Source organism: Achroia grisella, unplaced genomic scaffold (genome assembly GCF_030625045.1).
Source record: "Achroia grisella isolate CSIRO2021 unplaced genomic scaffold, CSIRO_AGI_Agris_v1 utg900, whole genome shotgun sequence".
Lineage (NCBI taxonomy): Eukaryota > Metazoa > Arthropoda > Insecta > Lepidoptera > Pyralidae > Achroia > Achroia grisella.
The window spans coordinates 4,887,705-4,902,734 of NW_026713059.1; the positions used below are offsets into that span (position 1 = coordinate 4,887,705).

General features: G+C 31.4%; 1 protein-coding gene across 1 annotated transcript; it reads right to left on the reverse strand.

The window, feature by feature from the left end:
• Positions 1–395: 395 nt before the first annotated feature.
• On the reverse strand, positions 396–2,486 carry LOC131853325 (uncharacterized). Its single transcript, XM_059204185.1, has one exon. It carries the CDS (start codon positions 2,402–2,404, stop codon positions 440–442), a length of 1,965 nt encoding a protein of 654 aa, XP_059060168.1. The 5' UTR covers positions 2,405–2,486; the 3' UTR covers positions 396–439.
• Positions 2,487–15,030: the final 12,544 nt, after the last annotated feature.

The window sequence follows — 15,030 nt, forward strand, 5'->3', positions numbered from 1 at the left end:
CAATAAGATATCTACTATTAAAATTAATTAAATATATCTACTGCTGAATTAACTTTACATTTCAACCTATTATATCATTTTTACACAACAGTATTATTTGTAGTACTCGTATTATTTGAATTTAAAGTAATCCTACGAATCCATTCGGTAGATACCCAAGCTTAAAATCTATGAAGATAAAAGCCAAAGAAGATTAGCAGAAATGGACTCGAAACGCCTAAGCCGGGTCATTTCAGAGAGATCCCTTTCTTTTATCAGAATTTTGCACGCCTATGCTTACCCTGAGTTATAATATGTTTTAAATTTCAGATTGTTTAAAGAATCACAGAAAATGTTAATGTCACTCGTATAATATTAATTAATTTGTTCCGAATAAAAATATAATAATAGGTTAATATATAATGAAACATATCATTCAAAAATACATCAATATATAAATTTAGAATTGAAAGTCGAAACTTTCGTCAGTAAACATTTTGAGAAGTTTTGGATTTTCCTGGAGTAGGTGTCTCAGTGATGATTTCCGCTTCATTAATATTTCATTCAAAGATTTTTTAGAGGATTCTTTTATTTTATAGTGCGACTCATTTAAAATATCAGGAAAACCTTTGGTACATAGACAGTCAAAATTAGATATCGATAACTCTTGACTAGAATACTGAGTTCCTACATTACAGTACAATTCACTGGTTGACCCAAATGGTAATTCTCTGCAGACTATTTCTATATGATTGAGTAAGGCTGGGGAATTATCTTTTTTTGGTGTTGGATAAAGTATCATTTTCAATCTTTCAAAATTATCATCTGTATAGTCTAAGTAAGATTCCAAGTATGGAAAGGTTGCCATTTTTGCCCAGTTTTTACAATTTCGCATTGGGCAATGCCTAAGTGGTTTAAAATCGTCTATAATCATAGGTTCATTTGAAGATATAGTTGCTTGTAGCGTATGAGATGGGTCAGACTCAACAACTGTAGTTGGTAATGATGGCTTACCAACTGTATTATCAGTAGCAATGGGATGGCATAGTGGTATTTCTAAATCTTTTTCTAAACATTTACATTGCTCTGATTCAAGAAAAGCCTTAATTTCTTCATACTTTTGGCATTTGGCATAAATAAATTGTCTTTGGACTCTAATTATTGGTAAATCAACATTAGATGGTAACGTTTCTCTACTTCCATAATGAGAAAGATTACCTAATTCTGATATATCACCAGCCACGACGAATGGCTGTTTATCACATTGAGATTCCAAAGCTTCAGTGTGTGAAAAATTAAACAAATTTTCTTCTTCTACTAGAATTGAGTGACTTTTTTCAGGCAATTTTTGTATTTCATTTAATTGTAATACCACCATCTTCTCAAAGTCAAGAAGAAATGTAGATTGTTCTGGCAATAGCTTAAGACTGAAACCAATAAATTTTAAGAATAACTGTAAAATCTTTTTAATTTTTTCTTCCCATCTGTTGTTAATTTCAGAAATAGTAACTTCTGTATCCTTAATATCATTTATAATGCCTTGTTTATCTTTTATATTTTTAATTTTTTCAGATATTTCAGTCATCTGGTAGTTCTGTAACATAACTTTTTTGATTTTACATTTTTTTCTTTCTGTGCACATTATGTACATTGTGCTGGTTTTATTTTCACAATCAATTTGCCTCACATATGATTTTAAAGTATCATTTCTGTCCTGAATAGCTTCATTTACTAATTTATTATTTCTGTGTAATTCATTATGTAAAAGAAGTTTATAATACTTTTTTACTTTCTCAATTTCATATTCATGCTTTTTCTTTAATATGCTTACTAAATGTAGTCTTTCCTTTTTTAATTTTATTTTAATTTCAATGTTGGAGGCACTTATGGTATAGGCATGAACACTTGATAAAACATTTTTAATTTCAGCTCTCATATGATCTTCCAACTCCTGAAGAGTATTTTCGTAAAACATTGCTATTTCTTTTGACATAATTTTGCTTTTAGTTTTCAATATTTTCTTGTAGATACTTTGTACATTTTTATCAATGGAATTTCTTTCCATTTCTAAAATATATGTCCACGCCGCGTCATTATTTTTGATTAAGCCATTAATTTTTTTAAGAATCCGGTTACGTTCTGCTTCCAATACTCCATTACCAATCTCAAGTATTCCTTGATGGGTTTTTCCTCTGGTAATTTTAGATGTAAATGGAGGTTCTAGCTCTAGTATACCTATTAACTTATCGCTCGGTGATTTCCACTCATCTTGTTCAATTTTATTTATAACTTCATAATCCTTTTTTATACTCGACTTACTACCAGATTTACAGATTTCAGAATAACTGTCATCGAAATAAATTTCGGTATAAGCACTTGTTACCCTTTCACCGTGAGTTAATGTATTAATGATATTTTTCTTCATTTTTATACGAATATCAATAAATAAGTGCTCATTATATTGTATATGAAATGAGACAGCACTGTAGTTGCTATTACATTGAAGAACGAAGGACTGTCAGTCTTATCTTGTCAATAATACCAAATATATGATTACATTAAAAGAGGTGGAATTATTTTTATATTATATCTAAACTTGTACACGTATGAATTATATACAGCTATATATTTCAACAGTATAGTATAGATCACAGAACAGACAAATTCGAGACTGCGTTATAAAAAAAGAACACTAAAAAATAAAAATGGCGGTTAAAATTACAGCTTGATATCTCAAGTTCTTCGCCATTATGTTTTTTATTTCGTTTTTGGAATTACTTTGACATTAAAATAATAATAAATATACATAATTATAAAGTCAGCATAATATTTATATTATAAAAGGCCATTATAGCGATTTGCATTATAATTTAGTTAATTTCATTACCACATAAACGAGAAACGTTTTGTTTAATTCGTTCGTTGATAAACACAATTAAATCTACGGCTTTTCTCATTAAGTGAGATATGTATCTCTACAAAATAATTTCTAATGTTTTCGGATTCAGACATGTGAATCTAGTAGAAAAGTAAAAAAAATGGGCCCAGCTTATTCTTCCCGATATCTGCAGCCATAAAGCATGCGATGGATCCAAATATGGAAAATAATTATTTTACTAAAATAACTTTAATTACTGCTGCATTTTAATTACTATTTGATAAAGTTGTATACTAAATTTAATTAAAATCCTTTAGAATCTAAAGGCAATGCTGTACTACTTACTTTGATGTTTTAAATCTAAATTTTACATATCTGTCTATCAAAATAGAATAAGAATGCATAACACTTCAGTGTACCAACTTATATAATATAATGAAATAAACATTAATGAGTTTTCTGGCACTTTCAAAATAACAGTTTGGTATTCAAATAAGCGATCGTGTCGACGGCCTACCTGTGATTAGCGGCGGTGATGTAAAGCGGCGAGGCGCTCCTACCGCTAGATTTAATTAAATACTTCCTTGCACCACCCACCTACTATTTCACCTCATGTACTCTTGCCGGCTTGCCTTATCTCTCCTAGTTACTAAATCACGTAGTATTTGCAATATCAAACTAAAATAACCACTGCAGTCAACGTTCACTTTATAGTAAAATCACATACAAAATGTCCACTCTCATAGTATTTGTAGCAAAAACAGTCAATTCTACGGTTCAGAGTACTCCAAATACGAGCATGTGATAATAAATTACAGACATATCTCGACTCCATTCTCATTACGGATGCGGCAATGTCCGTCGGAGTTTTGTCATAACTCAGTCTCGGTTGAAATTATTTCCGTTGGGTCTGATGAGAAAACTAGAGGTGGAGAACTCGAAATGTAAGTATTCGCGCAACAAGCCGTGGAATAACGACGGGACATATTTCATTCTTAACGAAGTTAAATTTCCGGGAAGGTCCTGTAAGAGCGTGCGTAACTCTGATAAAAGGCTACCCGGCTACAATACCGATTTTGTATTTGTGAGACATTACAGAGGTCATAAATAAGTACAACAGTTACATTAAACTATTGTTAAAGTAACACGAAACGCTGCAATTCAATACCCATTTAAGGTAATAATATAAAATTAGTATATAAATTTTATTTTCTAATTTGTCAAAATAATAAATATATCATATAAATTTGTGAATTAAATAAATGGGATCGATTTATTGGATTAAAATATTGACAATAAATTATAGTTGCGTATAGCACACTTTTTACCTTTGTTAATAAAAAAACTCAAGCTGTCCGAAAGTTAGAGAATGTTTGACGTGCTCACAATAAAACAACAAACATAATTCAGAAACTGGGAACAACTTGGATTGTTTTCTACACATCATATCGGCAAATAAATCTTTCGGCCGCTTATCTGACGTCAAACTTAATTCCCATGCATAATTCATCGCGTCGATTTCGTGTGAAGAGGGAAACTTTCTCGACTCGCTACAACAACCGTCTGCGACCTGATATTCGAATTGAAGGCAGTGCTGGACATTTATTATAACTACCGACATATTTTAATATGATAATTTGATAATCAATAAGAGTTGGGGAGTTAGTGATTCACTAGAACGACTTGGATCGAAATTCCGTGAGTTCAAATCTAGGCGACATCAGAAACTATTGCAGTTAGAGAAAAAAATGAAACTGCCATAGAATGGCCTTCTGCCACGGGGAAGCGCATGTCAAGTGTTGCGTTCACCTTGACGTCGAAAGTTAATAATGATTTAACTGCCCACATGGAATAACAGTCTTGAATGTATATATGTATATACATACTTAATATGTTAAACCCTAAATATTAAGCAGACCTGAGACCCCCACCGCGCGACACGTCAGCGACTAGACAACAAATGTAATATTTCTTACTTACCAAAACCGAGTTGGTACAAATAGTCTTCAGGAAACACTGCGTGCTGTTTGTAGATAACCAACTTACCAGTGCGACGATCTTGCTGTGAGTATACGTTAATTATATGAACTTAATTAAATTATTTGTATACTGTCACACATTATTTAAGTTGCATTAAAATAATAAACAACAATTTTAGTAGATATTTAAGAATTTGACTTCTAGTAAAGAAAATGATGCATATACATTATAATAACTTTTTTAACTCAAACGTAGTAGTTTCATCATGCTGGTATTTCTGGTTATAAAACCCTTTATAACCAGAAATATACTACTAGCATGATGAAATATTTATTGTAAGGTATTTCCAAGATTACCTACGGTTAGACTTCATAATAATTTATTACTATTGTAACGCTATTTCTATGCCACCTGCATTCACGCCATTTAGTACGGGGTCGCCCTATAGCAGTGTTTCCCAACGTGGGGCCCACGCTCCACAGGGGGGCAATCTAATTATTAAGGGGGGTAATTCGAAAATGGATTCTTTATTAAAATTATATGGAAAGTGAATTTCAATTTTTCATTATATGTTTTGAAAGTTTATTTAATGTTACATTAACAACTTCTTAGTGATTTCTTCCTAACAGTTATTAAGTTTCTTAAACAATTAAATTTGTAAATGTTACAAATTATGTATGTTACATAGGGGGGAGGCATAAGAACTTTAGGCTTAAAGGCTAAGGTTGGGAAACATTGCCCTATAGCATTTACCTCTACAAAGTCGCCGTTCAGAAATATTCCTTAGAAAACGATACTGAAGTATTATATTATATAAAATTTAATTTAAAATTATATTTAATTTCTCTAGACAGTAAAAGTATTCTTTTATCAAAATGTAATGCGTTCCTAGAACTCAGGGAGTGAGTAGAGTGCATATTTATAGACTAAGTAATATGTTATTATATACTTTAATTGTTAAACTATCTATTTTTATTTTTAGGTAGGTACCTACGTACATATGTACGTACGATAGATGTTAATCACATTTATTTAGCGAATAATTGTAATGGTAGGTATGATACCTACCCACTAAATTTAAATATACGCTAACATAAGTCATGTAAATTTAGATGTACACTTTTACATGTATGTTTACGACATTTGAATTCAGTGCACCAAGTCACGGGAAGGAGTTTTTAGCATTTGTCCGATGCAGCTGAACTCACATACGGAATTGTAAATTTATTTGTCGGTATCTTAGCCCCGAGGTTACTGACCGCAGCCTTTGAATTTTACCACTACTTTTATAAAGTAACACGGAAATCAGATTTTCGAATACTGATGTTCCTGTTTTAAAGCCACAGTGGTGTCTATCAGTCTACTTCCAATTTAATAAACGGGGTTAATCGGGGTATAAATGTCTGAAACAAAAGAGGTAGGCAAAATTGCTACATGCGAATTGCTGACTCATAAGAAGAAATCTTAATAAGTTAATTGCTAAATTATAAGAATTGTTGTGTAAATATTATGTAATTACCTAATTGAGTAACTTATAGTAATAAACCTAAAATAGAAAAATATAAAAAATAGTAACCGTGAACTTGTCATCTTTTTTACTCTTTCACATAGAAGCAAGACCAGCACTACTTTTACTAGCACGTGGCGAGAACCGACTGGAGTACAACAATACGTCGGTGGGTGTCAGCCTTTTTTAGCAATTACCGCCAATAGATTTTACAACGAAATATAACGTTATTTGTACCCATGTTGACTAAATACCTATTTTTCCACAAAATTATTTGGATTAAGACCCGATTAATCATATTAATATAATTTATCTTTGTTTCTCTTGCTTAGGAGTCTTGTACCCATAGTAACTACAGTTACATCCGGTAGTTTTATGCAAATCGTAAGATGTATTTCAAGGCATTTCCAAAATCAGTCAGCCGCCATATATTATTACGTATATGTATAGATATCGCCGGCCACGGTACCCCTTACTATCAGCCAGGTCATATTTTTTGTCAGCCGAGGTAGTAGTTTAAAAAATTAATTGCACAGTATGCAATATTGTAGAACTAAATTTAATTACAAATTCATAACCAAAGTAACGAAGATATGAACGATCGAGTATCTAAAAGAAGAGACTTCGTTGAAAAGTTTTAATGGACCTATGTTTTAATATGTATCTGATTGCGATATAATTCAGAATTTAAACATAAAAATACTAAACTATCCTCACACCCATTTAAATATTTCAGAAAAGACGTCTGTAGGTATAGTGGTTTTCTGTGTGTGTAATAACCAACTTCTACAAATGTAAACTATCAAACCAATGCTTATAAAAAATATTGTTTTATATCTACTAAAACTAAAGACTATACTAGGAAACATTGTCATTAGCATTTCCGGATATCACGAGTTCGATTTCTCTTAAAGTACACACATTTCTATTCTATTCATGGTTGTCATTGTTTGTTTTGGTCTGGATGTTTTCTATGTATATACAAACCAATAAATATCAATACTACGCGTAATATTATCTTATCTGTTCTACTACCTATATCATATGACACTTATACCTACCTACTACTACCCATAATACAAGCTCTGTTTAGGTTAAGACTATATATAGTATTAAATAGGTATATGTATTTATGACTTTATTACAATAATTTAAATATAAACCGCATGTGTACTGCGGGTAATAATGTCCAACGTGCCTATTATTTGTTATAGCTACGAGTGTAAGTTAGATTATAAGGAATTTTTGAAAGCTATGTCCGTTCACTTACAGCCTGTATAGTAAGTTACGTGTTATTGCCCTCAAACACGACATAAGAAGGTGTTGCTTATAATTTTGCCAGTGTAAGATTGCGCTGTAATGTCGGGTAAGGGCTGCTAGAATTGCTGTATTTCCTTAATAGTCTGCATTTACCCTCGCCGACAATTTGTGACGAGAGCGTGAGCTAAATTGTCGCCTGGAGGAAATAAACTAATTTACTTATAAATGTCATTTCATAAACTATAGCGTTTCTTGAGATACAAAGAGCCTATTGAATGTTATAACAAAAGGTTATTCAAGAGCTCCCGTATCCTTTTTCACGGAGACGAATCATTTATTTTATAGCATTCAAGTTTCTGTAAAAAATATATGTCTATTGTATATTCTATTATGGAATAAAGTGACTCTTAGATTTTTTTATTCTATACATAGTACGACTAGCTAAAGCCTGCGATCTTGCCTATCACGTTTCTTGTGATACAGTCTATCTTCAAGTTAAATTTTATTAAAATTCGTTCAGCCCTTAGTTTTTAAAATGTAACAGATACATTTTCGCATTTATAATATCAGTATCGAATATAATATATAGAAACCGAATTAAAACAGCCGCCTACAAACATAAATCCTCATAATGTTATATTTTCTGTACAAATCAGGTACTAATGAATATCTGCTTTGGCAAAATATCTTACTGTAATGTGTCTAAGTAATTTAGCATGAAATGGAATTAAATTAAGTTTGTATTTGCCATTTCTACGAATAAGCACGTATTGCGTCTTAAATTTTACCTCACATTAACTGAGACAGTCGCAGTCTCCGAGGTATTTTAATAATGAATTCTTTTCAGTTGGCACGTAGTTAATATTGCTGTAGCCATTTTAATGAAGGGCGTCATAAAACGTGTCATTGTAACAGGAGTCGGCTCTGAGAGTTTAATGCCACCCGTTAACACTATCGCCCGCTTGGGACGGATTAGCGACACACTTTATGGGCTTGCACTTGCATCACAATACATGGAAGATATTTCAATTAACATCATGAGAAGGTGTCTCATGATGTTAATTGAAATATCTTTAATAACCGATTTACTAACATACCCTTAAATGTGAAATTTTAATAGTGTCATAGTCTGTGTTATTACCCAATTTAAAACTGTATTATTAAGAATTTAGAAGGATATAACTCATCTGTACGTAAAAAAGATTTAAAATTGTAATAATAGATAAAATTTTATATGAAGATTATATAGAAATATTTGTAATCAAACCTAGATGTGTTCGTTACAAGCAAAATTGAAAATATAATGGGCACTACCTGCTTACATACATCATATACAAAATTCTAGATTAAGGCCATTATAATTCAAGACAATGCTACTCTGTCTCTAATTAATTAATTAACGTTAAGTTTCTCTGTAATTAATTAACATTAAGATTTATAATATTAATTTACTTATATATATCGTAATTTCACTTATATGCAACAAATACAGTTCTAAACATTCAATGGCATTATTTTAGTCAATCTATTCTACTGAACTCTAGATATGTTAGGCAGCCATCAGCCGTCTGTAAATTCGATCCCAAATGCTTGTCTGGAATCTGATTCTAGTCCATTGGACAGTATCTCTAGTTTAGTTACATAACATTAATCACTGTTCACATTCCTGTCTCTAATTTCCATTTGGTTGGATGTTATTCTAATTATTTCTGCATTGTTTTCATACTTTTAGTCTTCAGTCCAAGAAGTATTGCACAAAAAATGTTTCAGTAAGTCTTATTATAATAACTACATCAATTTAAGATGATGCATTAATATAAGTTGAAAAGAAGTATTGGTGAAGATAAACTAACGAATTGTAAAACACTTAATCAATGCGCAAAAGTAGTACATACATATATACGTAATATTTTTATATGCAATTACTCTTTTCGCTTGTTCCTTTTTAAAAGGCAATCAACTTATTGCTGTAAATGTCATTGTGAAATTGATTGTTTGTATCCGTTATATAATAGTATAATATAATAGGCCTTACTTTAATATATAGTTCACTAGATTAGATTAGTTACACTGAAAAAGTCATCTGTGTCTCACCAAGTCTCACTTATGTATTTCAGCCGCCAAGCGGCTTGTATTATGTGTTTTGGTTATAGGCAGTGAAACTACAGGTTAAAACGCATCATATTAGTCTTAGTTCTTTGGAATGACGTTTGTTGTTCATGTATATAAAAGATGATTACCACTTAGGTCACTTATCGGTAGGTCAGGTAGCTTTTTCCCGTTCCAATGACATAAAAATAATAACGACTAAACACTTGTTATTACTTACTTATGATTTAAAGGTAAAGGACTCTATACATACATATTATATAGCATTTGTCTCACCACGAGTATCTGTATATTCGCCATAAACAGAGTTTTGTGAGAAAGGCCTTAATCTACAATATTTGTGTTAATTGGTTGATATACTCGTACGAAGCTGATAATAATAAACAGTTAATGATCTGTATTTCTATAATTATGCATGAAGAATTAAATAGTTGTTATGGTCCGTACGTGTTAATTTCATTAAGGCTCTGTTGACGTTTCACTTGACGCCGATGGCATGCTGTCAGCATGACGTAGGTCAGCTTGAAGACGGTCCAGCTCCCAGCCGGCGGCCCACAATTGAATCATAAAGGGACACGTGACCTGCGCCTCTTCTCGCCCTCCATTATACAGATATACACCTCCGCTTTGTCTTCATGGGACGTGATGCTCACACAGCTGACAAGTACAATAATGTATTTAAATATCAAAGAACATCATGTTTATAAAAATGTATACTAGCTTCCCATGTATGTTTATTCCGTTGTTTGTTCGCTTAGATCTTCATATAAATATAAAATACTCAACGGATTTTAATGAAGTTTTTAGCAATATGTAGTGACTCAAGAGGAATGTTTATATGCATAATACCTAAATAATATATATATAATAATAATAATAACCCTGAACAATTCACAGTGTCACCTAGTCCCGAGGTTAGTGGTGTTTGTGTTATGAGTACTAGATAACTACTACATACTTTTTTTGTATAAGTATATACATAATATACATACAAAACTTCCAGACCGATACAAATAATCATACTCATGAATACAAATGTTGGCCCCGTGCGAGGAATCGAATCGCGACCATCGGAACTAAAGCGGTGCGCTAAACTACTAGACCACCGAGACAGTCATATATACGAGTACATATATACATTTTATTACTACATCCAGAAAATCGTGACCAATAATACGTGGTATGTTCATTTATATTTCTGACTGACTCTCCGGTGAAGGCAACACCGAATATAAACCAAAAACGACGTCGCGACGAGCTTCGCCCGCAGCCACCTTGTATATAAATATAACCATTGAAATGTAAGCATCTCAAATAGAGCGTTCACTATGACCATATGACGTCTACAATTGACAGTGTCTTGGAGTACCTCATCCGAGATAATAGTCGTGATGGTAGATATATTAAGTAATTAAATTCATTACTAAAACAAATAAATGTTAGATTATTATAAATATATATTTATATAATTATATAAATGCCCTATTAAACTTTCATTTTTAGTAGTCATTTTACAAACCTTATACGTTTTGCTTCTTCAGACCTTCAATGCTTTCAGACCTATATACTAGTTAAACAACATAAAAATGGGTTAATTGATTTCTAAAATTAGCGCACAAAAACGTGATGAATCAGGCGAAATTCTTATAATCATCGTTTTGGCTTCTACTTCCTTATTAAAGTCCTAATAATAGTTTTTGTTATATATTATATCTTCCATGTACAAACAGTGTTCAATTTCATTTTTTATTACCTCTTTTTCTTTCTCCGGATGGTAGGGGGCGAGTGCAGATGGCACTCCAAACCCGCGGAAGAACATATGGGAGTAGCTGAAGGCCAACTCCCGTCTGACGGATATGACTTTAGTCTCAGGGCGTCGTAATTTCGATCTTGGATTGAATTGGACGGGGAATCGATCGGAGATTAATTTATCATTTTTATTACCCGTGGAGAAAGGTACAACATTTTAAAAAAAAATATTTTATAATAATTCTTTTTAAAAACTACTTTTGCATTTTTTATAATGTAACTCTACTCTAGACTCGCAGATCGTAGAAATTGAAGTAACTATTGATGAATATATATATTTTACAGATATTTTATTTGTCAGATACTTTCCAGTGTATAATAGTATTTTAGGAATAGTGTATTTTTGTACTTACCTAATAGTTGTATTTATATTTTATGCACGTCAAGCCTCCTATAATCTCAGTAGGTAACAACACTATGTATGGGTATCAAATCCTTTTGGGCCGGCAGTCGTAATCGAGAGAGACCACGCTCGACCTCCGTCAATCCGGAGCGGAGAACACGACCTGGGTGTCACTTCTACAGATAACTACATCTAAATAGTGTCGTCCTATGAGAATGTTGGACTAAATTAGAACGAGTAATTTAATATAATAATAATACAATTCAAGACTGTTATTTCAGGTGGAGTACTTACAGGTATTGTTCTCTGTCGACGTCATGAATACTAGCCCATATTTTGTTGGATTTTGATGCCAAAATAGCATTGACTACCCTGGCCTCGTTACAATTATTTCGGGATATTATTAGAATTTCCATTACCGGAGTGTCAGTCAATAAAATAAAATATATATTGTTGATAATAATAACTTTCTCTTTAAGTAAAATTTTAATAAATTCATTTATTTTAGTACATCCCCAACTATAATATTTAATTGAAATCTTATTCCCTAGTAACGACCATCGGTCCAAAAAAATCCAGTAAAAAATACATATGTTATTTTTAATAATAATGGAATGGTGAATCCGTCTACGATTTACGATTTACGCATAAGTGGAGAATGATAAGACAAAGATGATATCAGGTCAGTTAACCCAACGTGACAAATTCACCACGAATTTATCATGATGATTTCTAGAGGGAACGCGTGGGAGTCAATCTGACATGATACATTTCTCGTAATCAGGTCATTAGTCCATATTGCTAATAATCCCTCCCCCCCCCCCCCACCCCCTTCCCCCAGTACATTCTGATTACTCATGCAACGGATGAGACTGCATATTGCATAACCTGTTAAAATGTAATTCTAAATCAACTTACACCAATGTGCAGGACAGAACTTCAAACGATTCTTATTATCAGTTTTCAAAGTGCAAACCTTTCATTAGCCACCAATAAAGTAACGTAATCAAATAAATTGGTCGTTAGTTGACAAAGTTTCTTTTGTAAAGTTTCCGAAGCTGCCACGTGAACAAACTTAACAATTAATTCGAGTCTTTATCGCAAAATTCAATAACTGCCAATAAGTTTGTTCCAAATATTTATCACAGATTATTAATTTATTACTAAGGCATTAAATTGAATTAAATATAATCTTATGAATGTATGAGTAAGACATTTTAAAACAGATTATGAATCGAGTTCTGCAGTTGTCTCCATCCAGCTCATTTTGGATTGAACGCACGCTAAGCTAAGTCATCAGTAATATTATGTATGAATTCGTATGATACTCAAAAGTGAATAAAACTCAGTTATGGAACAGCTATTTGCTACGGAATTGCTTTAACGCTATCATATACATTAAGAACATTTATATTTCTATATCATCATAAAAATATAATTAGGTATTCATTGTATAGAGTATATTATTTGGACCACAATACCAATATAAATTAATGGCATAAATCCATTAATTTATATTGGTCAATTCCTTGTAATAGATATAATCTATCTAAGAAAAATATAATATCAATTAATCATTTTTTTATCTGAACATTTTAGTTTGACAGTTTAATTAAATAACATAAGAAAAGTAATAATTTCAATCTTATAAAACATTCTTCTCAGGATTACCTACTAAATTAATAATAATAAAATAATTACTCATCATCTAATATGTTGGAGAATAATACATAAACGTGACTATTACATTACTGCTCATTTGAGTCGTTTTAGCCAACTTTCCTGCCAATTAGCTTCATGAAAACACCGTGGACCCAAACAAAAGGAGAGGGAGGGTCATGAATTTATTGTTAGGTTACTGGCTTAAGTTATTTAAGTGTACGCGGAACGGGCGTTATTCACGTGCGAGACGCGGCGCAGAATGCAGCTTCCTGCGACAATTTATCATGAATCTTTAATTAAACTTCAACAGTGACTGTTCGCGGGAGACTCATTGTGTCTCGCAATAAGTCCTCTGTATCGATTCTTTGCATCTAATTTCAGTTCTCTTAAACAAGTATGAATATTGCATATTATTATAATTGTAAGCAATAGGAGACGAATTATTTTTTTTGTATTAATAATAATAAATTTGTAATATCTCTAAAAAGAATAATAGGAGCAAACAAGAGCTCTGGGTCGGTGACGATGTTGTTTGTTGAAATACAATTAAAAAGAAGTTAAACCTCTTAAAAGATTATAAATATATGTCGTATATATAATGTGTATGAATTTTATATTTTTGATGCATGTGAATAAATTTGATAGAATTTATTACATACAATAATATCTTAGATATATAGAATTCAATCAGAAAGTTGCCAAGTGGGAGTTTTTTCAGAAATATGAGTGAATTTAACGTTTTCCGTCGATCATAATTATATTTTGCAAATATTATTTTGCCAGCGATCTCACTCAAATATTTGTTATAATGTCTATTTCTTAAATAATATATTTAATTAATTCCTACTTAATACCTACAATATTCTGTGACTTTTGCATTGTCGTAGTAATGAATAGTCCTAATAAAAATATTATAAACTTAATATACTGAATAAGTTCAAGTTAAAATATAGAATCCAAAATAGTATCTAAAATTAAATAGAAAAGAAAGACCAGTTGATTTCTAATATGCATTATATTGTATTATACAATACTTATAATCTGTCTATACATTATATACAAGTTAGACAACAAATATGAAACTGATATACATTCATCTATTAGATAGTAATTATAACAGTTTACTATACAACATTATAAACATCTATAAGTATCTATATCTATACATAGATAGCTCTTAAAAGCAAGTATTGCGAATATTTTATGTAAAAAATACTGATCCCTAACAACACTTAGTATTATAAAACTTATACTTTATACCCTTAGTAGCCCATGAATTAATCATAATGCATCGCATAATATAGAATGCTGGACTTCAATTCAGATTCTTAACAGAAATAGATAGAATTATGTGAATAGGACTGGCAACATTTTAAGGGCCATTATAGAACACTTAAGACCCTAGATTTAAATAGTAGGTACTCGAGAATGAAATCAAACCAGATATCTAACTCATACACTAGCAATACATTTTTGTATTATAAGTCAATTATTTATTTAAAT

Bases quoted from the DNA above. Each gene is read 5' to 3' on its own strand.
- LOC131853325 (XM_059204185.1), bottom strand. From the start codon at position 2,404: ATGAAGAAAAATATCATTAATACATTAACTCACGGTGAAAGGGTAACA.